The following is a 22,827-nucleotide window of genomic DNA, read 5'->3' as shown; positions in this document are numbered from 1 at the left end:
TCTTGAAGATCTGGATTTGTCATTGGCTGTCATCATAGTGCATTCTGTCAACCAGACATCCAAGATTTCTATCTTCATACTATTTAAATTTATTTACATTATTTATTTAATTTTCTTTTAACTTTAAATTTAACCTATTTAAATCTAAGTTAAAGATTTATCTATACATTCTATTTAACTGTCTGGTTTTGTATCTGTTTTATTTAAACATAAATTTCTTTCAGTAAATTAAATAAATCTGATTACTCTGGCTACGTTTGCTATATTTAGTTACTCAAACTGACTGAAAGAAAAAAAATCAACAGATGTATTACTATATGCTCAGCACTTAAGAGTCTTTACCTGCAGGAATAATGACTGTAATATCCTCATTCCTTAGAAATTGTGCTGGTTTTGGCTGAGATAGAGTTAATCTTCATAGCAGTTAATATGAAGCTATGTTTTGGATTTGTGCTGAAAGCAGTGCTGATAACATAGTGATAGTTTTGTTACTGTTAAACAGTGCTTACACATAGTGAAAGCCTTTTCTGCTTGCTACACTACCCCACCAGCAAGTAGGCTGAGGGTGCACAAGATGTTGGGAGGGGACACAGCTGGGACAGCTGATCCCAACCGACCCAAGGGATAAGCTATACCTTATGATGTCATGCTTAGCATATAAAGCTAGGGGAAGAGGAAGGAAAGGGGGAACACATTTGAAGTTATGGTGTTTATCTTCCCAAGTAACCATTACATGTGATGGAGACCTGTTTCCCAGGAGACAGCCGAACACCTGCCGATGGGAAATGGTGAATGAATATATTCTGCTTTGCTTGTGTGTGCAGCTTTTGCTTTACCTATTAAACTGTTTTTATGTCAGCCCATGAGTATTCTCACTTTTACTCTTCCAGTTCTGTTCCCTATCCCATTGCTGGGGGATTGATAGAATGGCTGTGCAGTGCTTAGTTGCTGACTACGGTTAAGCCACAAAAGAAATACTAAGAGATTTATGTAGATTTTGAGATCAAATATAATCAGTTGCTATGGTTGTATGTATTGACTGACTGTGTGACTGTCACATCCAGTCTCTGATTTTGGAAGAATCTTAGAATTCCTCCTTTACAGCTTCTTCACAGACCCAATAATCATAAAGACACTGCTGCCCATCTGCAGCAAATTTATAAGACTAGCAGAGGGTGTAAAGAATTTCTTCCTGAGCGTCTGCACTTCCATATCAGTGCCAGCTGTCATTTCCAGTCTTAATTTTACTGTATTTTACCACAGTTTACAGCCTGGCTAGTGGAAACCCAGGCTGTAAACCTGGAAACGTCACTGTGAGAATAGGGGTCTTCATCATTCACAAGAAACAGTAGAAAGTTTTGAAGCCTAGAGGCAGCACACAATGCTATTTTATAAAGACATGTAGTGTGACCACAAATGCAGAAGTTATGACTTGGACAACTCAGATGTCTATACAGCTAGACAAACCCCAATTTCAAAACACGAAGTGTGAATTGAAACGTATTCTGTATGTAAGTAGCATTCAATAGTAAAAATATTGGTCAAATGTGCACATGAGTTTCAACTCATTAAGGTCTACATTAACTTCAAGAATGAGAGAACACTAATTCTTCACTTTTTCTGAGACCATATTTGTGCTTCTGTTGTGCTTGGTTTTAATAAAACAGATTAGCAGATCTGGAGAATAGATGTGCTTAGTGGAAAGACACTTTTTTGTTTCAAAGTTGGCATTTTAATGTATGATCATAGTTCATATGGGAAAATATGAACTGAAGAAAAAGGGAAATAGTTCTGAAAGTGTATCATCAAAATATTGTGGGTTTCCACATTTTGCAGTTTTCAAGATGGAGGTATAAATTCATGACACTATTAAATGCAAAATTCTCTAAATCTCACTGAAGAGGTGATCTCTCCTCTTACTTTCTGTAGATTTTATATTAATCATATAAGATAGAAATGTTACCCCCCAAAAAAAAAAGAATGGGATGCCTGAACTTCTTCATCTTCAATTTTACAGGTATTTAATTCAGTAATAAGCTTATCATCTATCTCCCTTGTTAGAACCTGCTTTCTTCAAGCCTTTAAAACCAATTTTTTGTATGCAGGGGATTTTGGGAACATTATTAATTCAATCATTATAAAGGAATGGAAAAATTGAATTGAGGAATTAATTGAACTGAGGAAGCAGGACTCTAAAGTCCAAAAACAATCTATGCTGATGTAAACAAGAAAACTTTAGTAACTTTTTATGTAATGCTATATATTAACTGAGGATTCAGATGTAATTTTTAGATGAAACTTTCAAAACTGTAGATTTTTTCAGATTATTTTAAGTCAGCACTTCTGTCCTGGGTTCAGCAGTAGCAGTCATTTTTCTCCTCCTTAGTAGCTGGTGCAGTGGTGTGTTTTTCACTTTCAGCCTGGGAACAATGCTGATAACACCGATGTTTTTAGTTGTTGCTCAGTAATGTTTAGTCTGACCAAGGACTTCCTGAATCTCATGCTCTGTCAGGGAGGAGGGGAAGCTGGAAGGAAGCAGAGACAGGACACCTGACCCAAACTAGCCAAAGGGGTATTCCATACCACAGCACATCATGCCCAGGATATAAACTTTAGGGGAGTTACCTGGGATTAAACTACAACAACTTCTAAAGGGTAACCAATGTCCAATAGCAAGACAACCTGGAGTTATTAGGGAATTATGAAATGCATTAAACATGAAATCCAGTGAACCCAAGGATTAAAGAAGAATAGCTTGCAACAGCAATTCACTTCAGCTAGTACTTGGCAATCAAAGCAATGATGGAGGATGGATGCACAATGAAAAATAGTTTCAGTAAATATTGTGAAAGTTAATATCAACTTACTTTGGCTGTACTTATGCCACTTAGGCTTTCTGTGATACTGAAATTTACCTTTTGAAATATCTCTATTAAGCAGATACAAAAGTGATTGAAAAAAGATCAAACTTCACATTTTGAGAAGTTTGTCTTTTAAAGCTATGGAATGATATATTTAAAGATATTTACAGGATGACTTTTGATGTTTAATTATTATGCCTGTGAAGCTACATGTTTGGTAACAGTCTTTGTGTTTGGTAGGCGCAGTTCTTCAAGATCTTAGATGGCTCTAGCTCTGATCTATTTAAGCTGATGATGAACATTTAAGCACACAATTCAAATCTAAGATGTTAATGGACTATAAATAATTAAAATAGGCACATATTTCAGTGCTTCACTGAATCACATTTAAACCCAACTGTGACATTAAAATTCCTTCCCAATTTTGTTGTAGGTGTGCTATTTGCTTCCACAGTGATTTGTATTTAAAATAATTTTTTGAAATAATAAGTTTTCAATTTCAAGGCTACTTTGAAAATATACTTCATAATATACCTCAATGCTCAGTCACTATCACAATGAAAAAGTGTTTCCTGATGTTCAGAGGGAATCTACCATGTTTCATTTTGTGCCCACTGCCTCTGATCCTGTCACTGTGCCCCACTGAAAAAAAGCCTAGCTCTATCTTCTTCACACCCTCAATTCAGGTATTTATCTATGTTGGTAAGATCCCACTGAGCTTTCTCTTCTCCCAACTGAACAGTCACACCTCTCTTGGCCTTTCCTCAAAAGAGAGATGCTCCAGACCCTTCATCTTTTGAGAACTCTCTCTAATATGTCCATGTGTCTCTTGTACAGAGGAGTCCAGACCTGAACAGATGAGACAGATACTCTCACTCAGACTTCTGGCAATACTCCTCGTAATGCAGCCCAGGATATCATCAGCCTTCTTTGCTTTAAGGACATGTTGCTGGCTCACAGTCAACCTGGTTTCCACCAGGACCAGCTACTTTTCTGACAAGCTGCTTTCCAGCTGGGTGACCAGCAGCATATCCTGGTGTGCCATGCAGGAGTCCCCAGATGAAGGACAAGGAATTCTCCTTGCTAAACTTCATGAGGTTCCTGGTGTGATAGATGTTTTAATTTCACCAACATTACATTTATCTAACATGAACTTGTCGCACATCCTTAACTTTTGACTAGGTACATTCATTTTTCTTTCATGTCTCATGGTTTGAAAGGCAAACAATAATGTAAACTGCCTAATTTGAAAGAGAGGATGAGGTTGTAGAGAAAAAAGTAATTGTTTTTGTGGTTTATATTATGTGTGCAAAGTCAGTTAGAGAGTTCCAAAGACACAAACTGAATTTAGCTGCCCACTGATTTCAAATAGGATTTAGGCATTGGAGAACTGCTTTTTAAAAATTTTTTTTCTTTTTTCCCTTTAAATTTAAAGATCTATTTCTCAGTTGTTTTTTCTAAAACAGTCAGAATGAGAGATAATACTGATTGAGGATTATGATGATAATACAGTGGGATTGAGTGCGCCTTCAGCAAGTTTGCCGATGACACCAAGCTGTGTGGTTCAGTTGATAAGCTGGAGGCAAGAGATGCCATCCAGAGGGACCTCGACACGCTTGTGAGGTGGGAAATTGCCAACCTTATGAAGTTTAACCAGGCCAAGTGCAAGGTCCTACACCTGGGTCAGAGCGATCCCAGGCACAGCTACAGGTTGGGCAGAGAACAGATTCAGAGCAGCCCTGCAGAGAAAAACTTGGGGGTGTTGGTCGATGAGAAACTTAACATGAGCCAGCAGTATGCGCTCACAACCCAGAAAGCCAACCTTATCCTGGGCTGCATCAAAAGGAGAGTGACCAGCAGGTCACAGGAGGTGATCCTGCCCCTCTACTCTGCTCTCAGGAGACCTCACTTGGAGTATTGTGTGCAGTTCTGGTGTCCTCAACATAAAAAGGACATGGAACTGTTGGAACAAGTTCAGAGGAGGGCCACGAGGATGATCAGGGGGCTGGAGCACCTCTCATATGAAGACAGGCTGAGAAAGTTGGGGCTGTTCAGCCTGGAGAAGAGAAGGCTGCATGGAGACCTCATAGCAGCCTTCCAGTATCTGAAGGGAGTCTCTAAGGATGTTGGGGCTGGACTATTCATCAGGGGCTGTAGTGATAGAACAAGGGGTAACGGGTTAAAACTTAAACAGGGAAGTTTAGATTAGATACAAGGAGGAAGTTCTTTACTGAGAGGGTGGTGAGGCACTGGAATGGGTTGTTCAGGGAAGTTGTGAATGCTCCATTCCTGGCGGTGTTCAAAGCCAAGTTGGATAGAGCCTTGGGTGGCATGGTTTTGTGTGAGGTGTCCCTGCCCATGGCGGGGGCATTGGAACTAGATGATCTTAAGGTCCTTTCCAACCCTAACTATTCTATGATTCTAAACAAACTATCTTAAATTGTATATTTACTTCTTCCTCTTTAGGTTAAATTCTGTCCACAGATAACGTGCATGACCTCATGTGAACCCAGTTTTACAGGTCTGTTAGGGGATAAAATTTGCTACTGGATTCTGAAGACTATTTTGTTATATGTAAGATAAGGAAAGGTTTGGAAGGCAGAAAAGTGAGAAAGTTAATACATTTGTATTTAACCTTACTTGAATCTGGAGTTCATGTTTCAAAGAATGGAATTAACTAATTAATTAATCCATTCATTCATTCATTCCTCTGCAGTAAGTAGTAGATTATATGGATCATTATGTATGGTCTGGATTATCTTGTTCCTTGTATGCTCAGAGTCTAAAATACTATATAATCTGACCTTTTTCAACACTACTTTTTTTCTAGCTTATTTATTTTTGTTATAAATTATATATATAAAATGTAAATTATATATAGAGTTAAACAACCTACTCTTTTCTCAAAAGCTGACTTCAACTGACTTAAAGACTGAGTCAAGTCTGGGGCCCGCAGCGTAAAACAGACATGGACCTGCTTGAGCAAGCCCAGAGGAGGCCACAAATATGCTCTGAGGGCTGGAGCACTTCTCCTGTGATGACAGGCTGAGAGAGGTGGGGTTGTTCAGCCTCAGCCTGAAGAAGAGAAGGCTGAAGGAAACCTTATAACGGTCCTCCAATACCTAAAGAGCGCCTACAAGAAAGCTGGAGAGGAACTTTTTACAAGTGCATGTAGTGACAGGACAAGGGGGAATAACCTTAAGGTGACAGAGGAGAGACTTAAATTAGACATCAGGAAAATATTCTTCCCTGTGAGGGTGGTGAGGCCCTGGCACAGGTTGCCCAGAGAAGCTGTGGCTGCCCCATCCCTGGAAATGTTCAAGTTCAGGTTAGATGGGGCTTTGAGCATCCTGATCTAGTGGAAGGTGTCCCTGCCCACGGCAGGGGGCTGGACTAGGTGAGCTGTAAGGTCCCTTCCAATCCAAACCATTATATGATGCTATATATGCCACATCAAAGTTATAAAATATCTATTTAAAACATTAGTTGACTTCAATAAAGGACTTTTTTTTTTCTCAGAACATGTACTAACATGAATCAGATCATGCTGACATTTGTTAGTAGTTTTTTTCATAGCTTAAATGTTGCACAAGCTCTAAATTTTTCAGAATATGTCTTAGTAATAAACTGTGGCTAGAAATGTTTACAGACCATCTGTGGCGGTACTGAAAGAGCTGTTCAGATGGTAATATATGATTTACGTAGTGAGGTTGAATGGACAATGACTAAGCTATCTATCTAAAGTTCACATGCCAACTTTCAGGAAAGTACAAACCCACATATATACAAGGTTACTTGTCTCATCTTTCCTTGAACATGTTTATGCAAAACAGTTTACAAGTTAAAAGCAGAGATTTTCTATGCTACCTTTGAGATGTGGAACTCATGCTTCGTATATATATTCGATTAAAACTCATTTAATAATTTAAGGGCTAAAGAGTGTTTGTGGCATATGTCTCAATGATGTTAATAATCTATATTTCACGTTTTAGTAACCATGCCTACTAGCAATTACCTGATTGACAGATGCATGTGAAGTTGCCATTTTAGTGATTCATACAGCATAGATAGAGCCTTTTTTAAAAGCACAGAGTTTTACTCTTACCCATTTTTCCCCTGACATTCATGTCTCAGTCCTGAACATAGAACTATAGATGTAGCTGACAACTATTCAAGCACATAAGTAATTTGATGCCCTTGTATAGGTTGCTGTAAGAATCCTCCATAGATTCAGCTATGAGTGCTCTTTCAGCTTAACTAAAATTCCTTATAAGTAGGTGACATCAAATGAAATTCTTCAGACACTGAAAAGTATCACATTCCATTCAAAGACAAAATATGGCAAAAAAATCCATGCCATTCTGTTGAGTCAATATGCTTGTCCTAGTCTGTAAAATAGTAAATGGTAGCATGACTCCATAAATCTTAAAGGTGTCAAAATAGCAAGTGAGGAAAATGCACACAAAACATACACAAAACCAAACCATAAATTCATGTTTTTGTAATCAAGGAAGTCGGTGATCCTCCAAGAAGAAAATCTAGGGTCACGCTAGAGTGAGACCAGGTCTGGGAAAACAGCTTAATATCTTCCAAACAGACCAATCAGGTTTTACAAAAAGTCACAACAACTATAATTTTAACTGATACAAGGTCCTTTTAAATTCTCAAACTTGATCTGAGAAATCAGTCTTTAACAATAAACCAACAAATATAAAAATGAATGTGTACAACATACTGTTCACAGTTAAGTATCGTACTGATATTTCTTCTCTCACACACTCTTCCATGACCACTGAATAGTCTTCTTCCCTCTCTCTTCTACTCTTTCTCCAACACAACTCAATAAAAACTGTGATTTTTATTTTTTTCTGCTTCTTCCTTACCTCATTCCTTTCTTTCTTTACTTGGTGATTTTTCCGAGATCTGCTGAGATCACTTAAATTTTCCAACCATCCAGCTAGACAGATGTCACTGATATCACTGAGTGAGTGAATTGTTCAGAAGCTGATTCTACCTGAGGTTCCTATTCTCTATGGGACAGGAAGTTCTGATGATCAGGACAGGTGAAATGATGTATAAACCAAATCTCAATGCTTTAAAGAAAACTAATGTGGCACAAATACGTAGAGACAACATGGATAGGTCCATTTTAAATAGAAATCATTAGTAGTCACCAACTACAAAAAGATGAACTATTAACTACTTGGCAAATCAACGGTCAGCTATGATCTCCATTTCAACTTCGTGGTATTGCTGGAGGAGCAGCATAAAGGGGAATTACAGGAGAAACTTTGACCCAACACCAAAAAATGGATGTGGAATGAAGCAGTTGTTCCAGCTGCATTACAGAACAAAAAAATGCAGAATACCCAGGTGTATAACCTGACTTTGTTCCTAATTTTTTCTGCTTTCTGCCTCTAACACACTTCTTGCTCCAATAGGGACCAAGTTCTTAGCCCTGGAGTCCACAAAGTGTAACGGATTAATAATACTCAGGTATAGCTGCCTAAATTCTTATGTAGTTACACAGACTGCTCATCATCATGATCAACACTTACTACCAGAAAGATATACTAAGACTCAGATCCAGGATGCATTTAAGAATGTATATATTTAGATTTACAAACCATTCTGGAAATTTCAGATGGAGTCAGTTGTATAAATGCCTTTTGTAAGATACAGCAAAACAGACAAAAATTGTATAAAGCATCTTACCAGATTCTTCAAATTCACTGTTGTACACATTCCAAGTCTCGCTTATGCGGAGCAGATTTTCTTCCATGGCTTGAATGTCCATGTAGGGACAGTTACATTCTGGGAATTTTGGACCACAATGACACCAGCAGTCATTGTCCTTGCAGATGAACTCCCCTTCTGAATTACAAGCAATGTAGCTCAAAGCTGCCTGGACAAAATGCTCTTGCAGATACTCAGGCAAGATGACCTGAAGACCTGAAGGAATTAGAGTATTATGTTATTAAATGCAAAGGAATGATCAAGCCAAACAGCTTCCTCAACCTACATAACAAACAAACAAGCAATTCTAAAAATGGAAACTATATTAATTTTTTTAGGAAAATTTACGTCTGTCTAGCATTTGCTAGACTGACGTGTTATATATAACATATATATGTTATATATATAATATATATAATGTTATATATAGCATATATATATGAACTCATATATATAATATTATATATGCTATATATATGAGTACAGATATATGCTGTGTATATATATAGCATATATATGAACTCATATATATAATATAGATGTTATATATTTCTTTTTTAAAAAATTAGTTTCAGATATATTTCTCATTTCCTTCTCAGTATGGAATACCCATTCTGCTAACTAGTAACCTGTTTTACTGAGATAGAGCATTTGCTGGTATAATTTCTTCCTAGGGAGATTATCAAAAACAGAAGGAAAGGATGACATCAACTTCTCCTTGCAAAGAATTGCTCAATGAACAGCCTCAGTGGAAAGACCTTTACAGTAAGGAAGCATGCAGCTGAATTATAATCTTGGTACTAGCAGCCAATTCAAATTTTGAGAATGCTGATGAAGGGAAAACAGCCCTGAAAGACAGAGTAGAGAGTATAATCAGAAAAAGAGGTGTGAAGTAAACATTTCCATCCTGTATTGGACTTGTTTCCATGTTGCCCTTGACACAACAAGATATAGTTTGTCTAGATAACACTAGTTATCCCTTCATGATTCTGTAGAGACAAATTAAGAAGAATGGGATTGGAGGAAATTTTAGAAAAATAATATTCAGTTTATAGCATTGATATTTAAGTGATAAGGGACAGTCAATTGGAAGTTATAGGTAGAGCCATAAAATCTTGAGGAAGAAAATGCATTCTTACATTTACTAAAGGTTTAGCATGGAGAAAGAGTGCAAAGTCTAGTTCCCATGATATCCCAAAATACTCCGCTATGTCACAAAACCCTTTTCAAAGTGTTTTCACACTTCACCCTGCCATACCATGCAGAGGCCTCACAAAAGCATGTCACACTGATGCATCAGAACCACAGAGCAGGTGAATGAAAAAATCAGAATATTTGTGACCAGAAATTTAGACTTTCTTATCTGAAAATTCTGACTATTTTTTACATGATCCCAGTGAAGAGAATGAGTATCTTATAAAGAAGTACTTTAACTAGGTATCAGTCACTCTAATTACAATAGTAATCAACTAATCAAAAAGCCAAGGTGCATTATAAATTTTTGTTTATTGTTTGTTGTTATTTTTTGTGGAAAAAAATAATCTTTCCAGAACCAGTGGAGCTTATTTTGGGGTTAAGTAATTTCTCAGCTTAGGTTCTGGTTATTTGTGAGGTAGATTCCTTCTACATTTGCACTTGGACAATTTCATAGAGATTTATCACTTATTTTTTGATACATAAAAATGATAGCCGTAAAAGTAATTTCATAACCCTTCCAAGTAAAAAGTCATATCACAATTGCTAAAACCAGGTCTCTCTGTGCTTTCTTATACCTCATGTCAAAATCTGTAAAACTCCATTGTTACCTGAGTAAACTTTTCAATGTACTTCTATACTTGTGAAAAGCCTTGAAATCGTGAAAGGAAAAGAAAGCACAGATAAGCAAACTTGAGTCTTGTTTAATACTTCCATGAAAACTAGGAAATAGTTTATGCAATTCTGATACTATATTTCGCATAATGAGAATCCAATGTGATGCAGCAGAACCTTGTCTGAGGGGTGAAAAGATTATTTTCCAAATTTTAACTGACAAACATCATGCATATGCTGGAGACCATATTAAATTGCAAATTATTTCTTTCCCTGACACCCATTCTTAACAGTCAGCAACAACTACACACTAAATGTCCAACTGATTTATGAACCGTTATGAAAAATTTTTAAAACTGGAAATAATTATATAGCTACATGTAACTCTGAATTAATAATTGCATTCTTCTCTTGTACATACACAGAGGTAGACATAAATATATAAATTAAAGATAATTTAATCTGTTTTCATAGTAATAAGTTGTTCATGCTACATTTGTGTAACTGAAAAAAGCAATTATTAATGCCTTAGATGATGAATTTTCAAAAATGTTTACATACCTAATATGCAGGTTGGGAAATGCATCTACGGGAATTAACAAAAATATAGTTAGAAATTATGCCCCTTTTCTTCCTTTTCCTTTCCATTTCCTTTTCCTTTTTTCTTTTCTCTCTTTGCTTTTTTTCTCTTTATTTTCTGTTTTGTTTTGTTGGTGGTTTGTTTTGGTTTTTTTTTTTTTATGTTTAATTATTATTATTTTTTCCAATGAGTGGGATGCCTAACTTTCCACATTTTGATAAAAGTCCCAAGAGGAGTCTTTGGACTGTTCATTATTTAGAGTCTTCGAAAAATCTGTATATCACTCCTCCAATAACTCCATTCATTTCAGTGGGACAACTGCATGAGGTATAAGCTACTACTCAGTATGTGCAAAGCAGGCTGAGCATGCTAAATGTCACTCCCTGCTCAGTGGAATCTACAGAAATTCAGACTTTTTAAAAGGTGAGAGAGTGGTTGCTAAATAGGACTGTAAAATGTTAACAGCATTATTAAAATTATTTTCTGATATGTAGAGAAATTGTTTCCATTTCAAAGGCAACACGAGTTAGACATTTCCTTCATATTGTCTAGAATGTACTTATTGCACACACACACACACAAAGAAAATGACCTTTTATGAGGTGGAAGGAAGAAAAACAAATAGTGTGATAAATGTCATCCTGTTTCAAAACAAATTAATGAAATTGCACCTACATACCTTGCAACTGAATCTTATTTTCAGGACTCTGAACCAGAACAGAGCTGACAGAATCTAGGTTGTCATAGTTACTGCAGCCAAGAGGACCAGTCCGCGTTTCTGTTACCTAATGGCAAGGGAATGGAAGAGCATTTACTGTATTAGACAAAACAGACTGAGGAGTTCAGAAGCTCATTTCATAAAGTTTCCCTTTAGTTCAGCTGGCAGCACATTTCAGACTTAATTAAGGTGAAATAGCTCAATTTAATTATGAAAAGTATGACTGCAACGGTTTTACCAGTACCACAGACTTTGGAGAGTGCTATTTCTATTGCTGAGAACCCTTACAAAGATGTTAGCTGATCGACAGTTTAAAGACAATTTATTTCTTTATAGCTATGGGAATTAGAATGAGTTTAATAAATGTGGTTCATAAAAAAGGACTGTGATTTTTACTGATGAAACCTGCACACATAGCAACTCCTTGTTGAAATCTTGGAAAAAAACTTTGACTTTTCCTCAGAAGTAGTAAAATCATTTTGTGAGCTGTATTTATTATGGTGGTAGTGATAGGATATTTTTCATCAGGGAAACACCTAAGGTAAGTTTAGCCATTAAACTCTATAGACATCCTGCCTATTGTAATCACTGAATCCATGACCACAAAATCAAAATAAAACTACATTTATCAAAACAGAATCACCACAAGTAGACAAGTAGAGCTCTAGCTTAACAGTTGAGGATTGTGCTCGGCAATGGGCAGTTATTCAAATGAGTAAATTTAAATACGGCAGGTGGGCAGCTCCACAGCAGATCACTCAGCACCTCACCTTTTTTTAATTTGCCCATATAAGGAGTCAAGAAAAAAAACCCGAAGCCATCAGGATAGATGGGTATACCATGATCTCATATTTTTTAAACTGGATTGTAGGATCTGTAGAAAATTCATGAGTTTGTAGTTCCTTCTTCTTTATACCAAGACCAGGCAGAAAGAAGAAAGTGAAACAAAAGTAATACAACCAGAGCCATAGCAGAAAATGCTGGCCATCACATATCATCCCAGCCTTATTTATTGCCATAATGCAACCAGTTCCTCTATCATCCCACTCCCAAACTGCTCCCAGACACTATCCTAGAACTTCTTAGCTCTCTCTCCTTTTTACCATCTCAGAGGTTGTGGACAGATTTACCCTTATGTGGTGATCTGCCTTAATTTTGAATACAACGACTTCTATTTTTCTGTTACTTCGGGTATTGTACTCAGGTCTGGATCTCCTGGAGAATAAACCTAAATTGTGGGGTAAAGGAGCTCATTCCCAAACTATACATTACCACTGAGCAGCTGATTGACATGCAAACAGACAACTAACATTAATTCTTATGAACAGAAGGAAGCTCGATATTTTAACAATCTGTTTTGAATAGAATATGAAGGTTAGCTAAAATAACCCATGAATGTTGATGTTTCTTAAGGATTGCCTGGCTCTCTTACAGTCTGTGCTACCAGCAACATGCGTGGATGGCTACAGCTGGATAATCCTATTCTTGAAAATACTGAGACATTTTCCAAGATCTCTTGCACTTTGCAAAGTAAACACAAAATTTTAGGCTATTCAAAGCTTTTGGCATATGTCCATCACTTTGAACTACTGTTCTTGAGAACAGAGGAGACCCTTTGCAATGCCAGCAGCCAGTGGAAAGGACACACAGAACTGGCTTCAGCCAAACCTGTTAGCAGAGTGCCAGCTGCACAAAGAAATGAAATGGAGTCAGGATGTGTCCTCCCTGCACATATTTGGCAGTCTTTAATATTTATGGCAGGCCCTGTTTGCTGTGTTTTTTGCTTAATCATCCTGAATAAGCACAAAGACTCCTGCAGAGGCATCATATTTGGCTTGGAAAGGCTGGAATAGCAATTTTGATTTATGATTTTTCAGTCCCCTCCCTCTCCCAGCAAGTGGTCTAAAATTCCATTCTAAAATCTCAATTTTGTGTAATATTCCCAATGCATTTACAGAATCATAACCCGTTTATACAATAACAAAGACAGTCACCCATATTAAACAAGATCAATAACTAGAAGACAATAAAAAGGTGAATGTTATCATGAGTTTTATTCCAGCTCTGAAATGTTATGCTCAGCATTTATATATGTAAATTTTTATTTAAAGATCTATTTATTTTTAGTGGTGTTTGGGTTTCTATATTTTTATCATCCTTTTCAACCATTTGTCTATAAAGCGATACATCTTCATAAAGTTATATGAAATGTAAAACCTATAAAGCAAAATTTATAACTCCTGTCCATACTTATTACTCTTATGTCTCCTGAAATCACAAAATAAGGAAAGTTAGTAAGTAGCTTTATAATTATTGTCTCTTCCATGGCTCATCTTCATTCTTCATTTGGATTATTCAAGCCACAGGTAGGGACTGCCTCTGTTTTGATTATGGGAGTGATAGTACTTGCTGTATTCAGGTGTGCCAAGAGGCAGAATGGGGAAACCATCATCATTTAATGGCTTTTTTGACTTTTAGACTGGTTAAGTAAATCCACTGATTCGAAAGAGAACTATATATAAGAAAAAAATAAGCATGGCTAGATTTTGAGATTACTTACAGACATTAACGACTTATAAGTAAGCAATGAAATATTGTTCTAATTATAATAATAGTAAATAATGCTCTATATATAGAGCAATAAATAAGGGCCTTTTCCAAACACTGTATTTTCACTCAAACCTATATGTTTGTGTTATTCATTTTTTCACTTTTCCAAGTACCCTTGCCTTCTTCTGTGAACTCCTTTGCTCTGGTACTCTTAGCTTCTGCATAGAAAATAACTGAAAGAAGAAAATAAAAATCTATAGTCCCAACATACAGCAAAGAAAGATCAAGTTTTGTTGTTGTTGGTTTTTTTTTAAATATTCCAAAATCCAACTCCAATCAGAGGTCAAAGGAATGTACTTACATATGCTGTACAAATCCTACTGAAAAAGATTGTAAATCAGAAGAAAAATTTGAGTAGTTGATCAATAAAAACCTCAAATTTCTGTCAAATTTTCTGATCAAATGCAAGGATTTCATTTTGGGATAATTCATTTTGAGTACAAAAGAGACTACAGGGTTGGGGGTGGGAGGACAGGTCCAAATGTATTAATTCTGGTTTGATCCACTTGTAACTGAAATAACTGATGATTTTAAATTTTTTGTTTTAGGAACAATAAAAATGAAATTGGAAGGGCAATGGCATTTCTTTAATTATCTTCCAGAGAAATGTGACTATATTCAGTCCCAAGACCACAGCTGAAAAGTGTTTTGTCTGAAAGTGTACAATCAAAGATAAATCAAAAAAAAAAAGAGAGGGAAAGGTAAAATGTAAATACAGAGTATGCTGAGATGCTAGTATAGTCCAGAAGTGATTGCATATGAATAAAAAGAATCATAACTGCATACTGGTTTGTAAATTCTAGACCTCAAGTCCTTAAGGAACACTAACTCACAATGCAAAATACTACAGAACAAAGTCATTTAATAACCAAAACACCCTAAAAACCAGTAACAAAATATATGTGAAATCATTTGACATGAACCAAGCAGGCTATTCTCAAGTGCCTTGTTTTCAAAGATTATCACAGAACAGGTTTCCCTGGGCAGCAGGTTTTTCAGTTTCCAGAAATAAACTATAACTTTTGGCATTAATGAGACAAATGCCTACAGTTTTCAGTCAGTTAAATCTCATAACCATGGTGATAATGACCCGATTGTAAGTGCATTGCGAACATACCTCCAAGCACTTAAGCAGGGCTGAATTCTTGTGATATCAGTGGGTAGTATTTCCCCGGGAAACAGTATGCTTTTTTTTTTGTCCATGATAATTAAGGCTGTAGAAGGCTTTCCTAATAAAAGGGAAGTATATTTCTGCAGAGATTTTGTTCCTACTGCATTCTTTTAAATACGCATAGCTAATAGTCCTAACTACATGCCCGTGCAGAGTTAGTCTGCTGTCTTGCATAAAAGACTATCCTCTTCAACAAGAGTTTTTAAAAATGCATTTCGTTTCTACGGAAGATAACTAAGCCAACATAAAGGAGAATGATACAATGCTAGTCACTTCAAAATAAGCACTGCATTCATATTCACATAAACTTCTTTAATATTTTAAACATTAAAATAATGATTTAGAGCAAACATCATATATGCATGACTACTCATGGAAGACGGTCTCTGCTGAACAATTGGTGCGAACAGAAGAAAGTGCAAAATTATGGAGTGGGGAGAAACCTGAAGTCTTTAGGATTCTCATGTATGACTCCCTTATCAACTTCACCTTTGGGACTTGCCTTCCAGCCCACATTCCCACATATTGTCCTTCCTGCACATTTTTCAGTCAGTGCCCATTTCACCGAAAAAAAAGTTGACCAAATGAATAGGGACTAAGTGTTACTATTTAGAAGGGGATCTCCTGCCAACTTTCTTTTTTTTCTTTTTCCCAGGCTCAACAGTTTTTCACAAAAACACCCTTTTTCAACACTTTCCTTTATCACACAATAGTTGCTGCTCTATTTGTGTCATTGAGCATGTTAAAAGTCTCCCACTAATAGTATGTATTTGAAATAAATCAAATCTTGTGAATGTTCCAAACAGTGACATAGCATGCTACTGGGTAGATGAACTTTTCTGAAGGAAGTATAGACAAACCCAACAGCACCAACAATGTCAGGAGTTGGATTAATGTTTTCAATTTTTTTTTTAATTGCCACCATTCTAGAAAATACCTCATAAGTATGTAACATTTTCCATATGTTTTCTAGCAGCAGTATTGATAGAATAAGAATGATTTTTTAATTTGAAGAGTCCCCTATTTCAAGAGACCTGGAATCATTCCATTCATATTTTTCTGTCATCTGCTGTTGTAAGATGGAATACGAACAGTAAAGTTGATCTTTCTCCGAATGAAGTACATTGCAAAATCTCCATTAGAAGTGGAATAACAACTTCTTTCTTTTTGGGCAAGGAGATGACTTTCTATTTCACTGAATGCAACAATAAATCTTTCAAAGAGATCAGTGTAATTCCCTTTCCATCATTTCTACACTCTCAGGAATTTATTGTGAGTTACAACAATGCATTTGAAATGCATTATCCCCACATAAACCATTAAATACCTCAGAAATCAGAATATTCTAGGAATTGGAAATTAATTCTGAATATGAATTCTGCTCTGTTGTTACATTTGTTAAAAATATGACTTTTTAAGGCTGTTTAAGTTCATCTGATAAGGAGAAATCACCTGTCCATTCAAGTCTATTCCCCAGTATCTCAGAGAGTAATTTATTATCTGTAAATTGCAGGAGAATCCACAGGAACATTGAAACAAGTCTTTGAATATATGCTGTGCCACAGGAAAATTAGACAAGAAGCCAAGACTGTCAGGAATGCCTCAGTTCTGAACTAGCAGGAAACATATAGGTTGAACTAAATTCTAAGGTTACTTGAAGTAGGTGTCAGGTAGGGAGGAGAAAATTATTACTCCTTATGTTGTTCTGCAATGCCAACTCTGCACACTGTGCAACACTCCTGAGGCTATGTAAATTAAAAGTGGGAATTTACACCAGCTAAAATCACTGTCAGCATTAACAGTTCTGACATCAGAGCTGCAATTTTCCCTTTTCAAGGACTTTTTAAATCCGCTGCATGTCAGATGCCATGTTCCCATGCATCCTTACGTAAAGCAACAGGGAAGTCTGCAGGAAATGAGACTGTTGGAAAACTAGTCAGGGCAGTGGTACCAGAGTCTGTATTTCCTGCGTTTTCAGAAATGAAGGTTGCATCAGCCTCATACAGGGAATAAGGAAAGGCATTATTTCAGAACAAAACAAGATATTTCTTTTAATTAATCTTGAAAAACAGAGAAGGGCAAAATTCTCTTATGGAGAAGGAATAGATTTAACAAAAGCATAATAAAAGATGAGTAGTTTGTTTCAGTGTATATTTAGATACCTCTGCTTGTCCATATCTTACTTAGATGAATATTAATATTAATTTTTCACAACTTTTATTGCCTAAAGAGGCAGCCAAGCAACTAACAAAAAATGAAATCTATACATTTTGTTAAAAAGATAAAATTAGAAACAAAGAGGACAGCATAGATACAAATTAAGATAGTATTTCATGTTCATAAAAATCTCAAGGTATCTGCAGAAAGAAAAAGCAGAGAAGCCTACTGAAGTAAAGTCCAATTCCCAAATCTCCATTCTTCTCCAAACAAAACTACATTGCTATATAAATGATAAAAAGCTCCAAAGAAATCTTTGGGCACATATTGTAAAGAGAGACCATCAACCTACACTTAGCCCAGCTGCAAAATCCCATGCAAGGACTTCCCAAGCGTATTAGGAATAGGATTTATATCTCATGACTTGGGTCCAATATGCAATGCTGAGGCTACTGTGATTTTTCACTGTATCCTTATTAATTTCAAGAGCACAGAAAGATTTGGCTTTCTATAAGACTTACAGATATTATTAGGAAAGTAAGAACAAACAAATATAGTCCATCCTGAATGAGAATTAAAAGTTAAAATGTTCTTTTTCTTTGTGAAATGACAGGAAACAGAAAGTCTAGGCAAATATAAAAATCATCTTTGGATAATTTGGAAACACTTTACCTTTAATGTGGTCAGTTTTAAAACTTACATATGTATTATATTTTAAGTGAAAAAAATAAGAATAAGTTGCGCTACAGTAAAAAAGTAAGTGTTAAAAGGTAACGTTGGGACCTAAAAATAACATAGAAGAATTTCAAGTCTTTAAGCTCAAAAATCAAAGTGATAAGGGCAAGTTAAGTAAAAACCAGAATTTCCACGGAGATCCTACCTATGATTATGTATTTCGATGCAATTCTAAAACTTATTTGCAAGATTGTCTTCAGAAATATCTCTAAAAATTACTAATTTAAGGTATTTCAGGTTGGACAGAGAAGAGATTCAGAGCAGCCCTGTGGAGAAGGACTTGGGGGTGTTGGTCGATGAGAAAATGAACGAGCCAGCAGTGTGTGCTTGCAACCCAGAAAGCCAACCATATCCTGGGCTGCATCAAAAGGAGAGTGACCAGCAGGTCGAAGGAGGTGATCCTGCCCCTCTACTCTGCTCTCGGGAGACCTCGCTTGGAGTGTTGTGTGCAGTTCTGGTGTCCTCAACATAAGAAGGACATGGAACTGTTGGAACAAGTTCAGAGGAGGGCCACGAGGATGATCAGGGGGCTGGAGCACCTCCCATATGAAGACAGGCTGAGAAAGTTGGGGCTGTTCAGCCTGGAGAAGAGAAGGCTGCATGGAGACCTCATAGCAGCCTTCCAATATCTGAAGGGGGCCTTCAAGGATGCTGGGGATAGACTATCCATCAGTGACTGTAGTGACAGGACAAGGGGTAACGGGATCAAACTTAAACAGTGGTTTCCCTTAAACAGGGAATGGGTTGCCCAGGGAGGTTGTGAATGCTCCGTCCTCGGCGGTGTTCAAGGCCAGGTTGGATAGAGCCTTGAGTGACATGGTTTTGTGTGAGGCGTCCCTGCCCATGGCAGGGGATTTGGAACTAGATGATCTTAATGTCCTTTCCAACCCTAACTATTCTATGATTCTATTTCCAGATATTTTATTTATTATGGAGGTATTGTGGAGTTCATGTAAAATTATAATTTATTTTGGCAGACCATAGTACTACAATTGCTAACACTCTGCACCTCGCTTACTGTGACATCTGCAGCAGGACATTTTGCATATCCTTTTTATTTTACCATATTCCAGGCAATCTATGCCTTACAGGGTTGTCATTCTAACCTCTCAAAAGAAATCACATTGCTGTCCATAATGCACATCTGCTGGCTTGCTTTCTGCCAGGGTCACATACATGTTTGTAGGGATTTATTTTTAGGTTGTACCCTCATTACTTCCCCACCATTTATTCCCTCTGGAAAATGATTGCAACACATTTGCCCTTTCTGTCTCATTGGTACTACTGACTTTCAATGTAGGGTCTTTCAAAACCCTTATTTTTATGCTACTGCTTTTTTTTTTTTACATATTTTCCTGCATATTTGAAAGCCTACCTACTAAGTTAACAATTAAAACTGATCTATAATTTAATCATTAAGTCAGTATCAGATGTTCAAACTAAAGCGGAAAGCTTGGATAAATTTATTTTAGAAAAAACTTTATACTGAAGCTCTATATTTCATTTCATATGGACACTTCCTCAGTATTAGATGATTAATTTAGGTATATTGTTCTATAATTTTGATTAATTTTGCTGTTCCATTACTATTGTGTAGTTAAATCTAGAGTGAAAGCAAATCTTCACCTTTAAACCCCACAAGTTTATGAAAAGCCATGGAAAGAACTCCTGAGACTGAAATCTTGATTCCAAATATTGCTGCAGTAAATGTTTGCATCATGCATAGTGCATGGCATTAGTTATATGATTCTTACTCAAAGTAGGCCAATAGGAACGGCAAACTTGTTCACTGTATAAATTATAAGGGACATAGGATTCAGAGATCAAATATTTGTCACTTATCTTTTAAACTAAATGCATATGTTGCTTGTTTATTATTTGACAGGAAAAAGCATCTTCAAATATTTATCTGCAATTGCAATTGAAACTTCGAGCAAGGACCAATACCAAATTAGCTAAAGAACAGTAAACCACAAAGGACTTAGTGTTGAATCTATTATAAACTACATATTTTAGCTGATGTTTTCTAAATCATTTAAGTGAGTTAAAGGAGCAATACTCATAATCAAAGCTAATGTAAGCACTCAGAAACTCATTGCAAGACTCAAGAGTGCTGAGTGCTTACTTCACTAAATGGGCCATGGCTTTTGTATTACCCAAGCAGTTCTGAGGACTTGCCTCATGAAATTCTTGCAAGATATTTTGGCTCACTGTCACCCAGACTACTTCTGAATTCACCGTAGTGCTGAAAGTTAAGGAAACCTTTTAGCACTTGTCTGCAACAGATTTAACCCCAGTGTTCAGAAAAGAATAAAACTGGTCCTTGTTTACCATGCTTAATCATCACATGGAAATTACTCATAGCAAAAACACGTTTCCCAAGTCTCCCTATTTCTATTCCATATGCCAGTCTAGAATGCAGAACCATCAATATTTACTATCTGGTTTCAAACAGAAGGAGTTGAGAAAATACCAGGTAAGAATGACTGGGAAAGGAGGCCATTTATTTGGGATATTAGCCTCCTGTGTTAGGTCAGCATGCTGCAAGCCTTACGTGAGGGTAAATACACCAAACCCGAGGGTATATTTGATTAAGATACAAATATTCACACAGTTTTACATAGAACTTTCTACCATGAACCAAGCAATTATTTCAGTAATCAATTATATGTATATAAATAAAAATTACTTTTCAAGAAACTGTTTTTACAGAAAACTTGCCTCTGTTATAATGAGCACTATTGTAGATTTAAAGAAAAATGATTGGAAAAGGCAAGACAAGAGGCAAGTGAAGAATCATGTGAAAGAAAAATGTTTGGTTAAAAGTAAATCATGAGCTCCTAATACATTTACCAAATAGAATAATTTCCCCTTTTTATTCCCTCACAGATCAGTCGTATTCCAGATAACTCTATTGCCTGTCAGCTATAGATCAGAGAGAAGGACTAAATCCAGGTTTCTCAGTTCATTTAAAATTTATTGGAAATAAGAGTTGGCAGTTGTGTTCTGTATACTGTTTGATCTTTCAGGTATGGTGTGTCAAAATACATGGAAAAAAGACCATTTCTTTTACACCTAAGTCCTGTCAAATATGCACCAGTTGAGTGGAGAGCCTTGTAGCATAAGGACTGAGGTGGTTTTTGTTATACCCACCCTTAAATATAGAAACTGAAAAGTCTTAAGATTGTAGAAACTGCCTTTAGTGAATAAGAACTGGGAAGGTGTAGGTACCAAGCTATATTTTCATTATACCCCTTAAAGTTTTAGTGAACACACAAAAAGAAATGGAGAAGAAATGAAAGAGCATCTCTTTGTCCAAAACTGTGCATCACATCAGTAGGTAGAAACTTCAGATCAGTGTTCAAAGTTTTACTCAGAAGAATAAAAGTAAAACTGGATTCATAAGTTTACTGAGTTTGATTAAATAATCAAAATACTCATAACTGCAAACATATCAAATGGTATTCAAGTACATTTACAGTAATAAAAATATCATGAAATTGAAACACAAAATGTTCAAACAAAAAGCCATCTTCAGAAGTAAGCATTATAGCAAGATGAAAACTTCCTATGCACATATCAAGATCCTATATTTTCATCAAGAAAAAACAGATCCTCTCCAGTTTAAACCAACATTGCATTTAGGAGAACACCGTGAATTTTCATCATGGGGGTTTCCATGTTTTTATCAGGTGAAAGTACCTCTGGCACATCATTGAACATGTTTCATCAAATATCTGTTCTTAGACTTTAACTCATTCACCATCAATAAAGACTGATGAATGAATGAAAAAACTGACTGCTCTTTGGAAAGTTTTGGCTAATGACTGAGTGATTCTTTATATTTTTATTTCATTAACTAAACAAAAAGAGAATTTTTAATGTACAGAAGACTGCTGTTAGAATTAGGCTCCAGGGGCAATGTTATCCAGACATATTGCTGTGCCCAGCTGAAAAATTGTTCAAATTATAGATTCATACAATCATAGAATAGTTAGGGTTGGAAACGACCTCAAGATCATCTAGTTTCAACCCCCCTGCCACGGACAGGGCCGCCTGTCAAATATCAAGGCTAGTTCATTAAACCATACATGAATGTGTCCTACTGTGGATATTGCAGTGATATAATTTTCACAAAAATTTTTTAGAATATAGAATATTGTCAAAGGGCTTGTTTTGTTCATTTTTTTCTGGACCTAACATAAACAAGACAAGACTTAAGGCATAAAATTATGTATCATAAATGCATATATATAAATGTACATTTCTTCAACCAAAAAATTTATAAAAGCAAGAGACAGAGTTTCTATGAGCATCTAAGGAAAGAGGGAAGTTCAGAAGACAAAAGGAGGAAACAAATGAAAAGAGTAATGCTTATTATTGGTACTGTGTAGTTCCATGGAAGTGGAAGGGCTTTGTTCTTCTCAGAATTGAAAGGAACTCTATTATC

At 36.2% G+C, this 22,827-nt stretch overlaps 1 protein-coding gene across 2 annotated transcripts in view; it reads right to left on the bottom strand.

The window, feature by feature from the left end:
• The window catches only part of BRINP3 (BMP/retinoic acid inducible neural specific 3), a gene marked incomplete at both ends in the record, with an annotated part of 200,938 nt that overhangs the window by 64,514 nt on the left and 113,597 nt on the right, over positions 1 to 22,827 (bottom strand). For both annotated transcript variants that reach the window (XM_080623038.1, XM_080623039.1), the window contains 2 exons: positions 8,577 to 8,813; positions 11,666 to 11,771. In XM_080623038.1, the coding sequence (XP_080479164.1) occupies positions 8,577 to 8,813; positions 11,666 to 11,771 (343 nt within the window). The remainder of the gene's footprint in view (positions 1 to 8,576; positions 8,814 to 11,665; positions 11,772 to 22,827) is intronic.

This window comes from Psittacula echo (genome assembly GCF_963264785.1).
Source record: "Psittacula echo genome assembly, chromosome: 7".
NCBI lineage: Eukaryota > Metazoa > Chordata > Aves > Psittaciformes > Psittacidae > Psittacula > Psittacula echo.
This window is presented reverse-complemented; position numbering and strand designations above follow the sequence as displayed.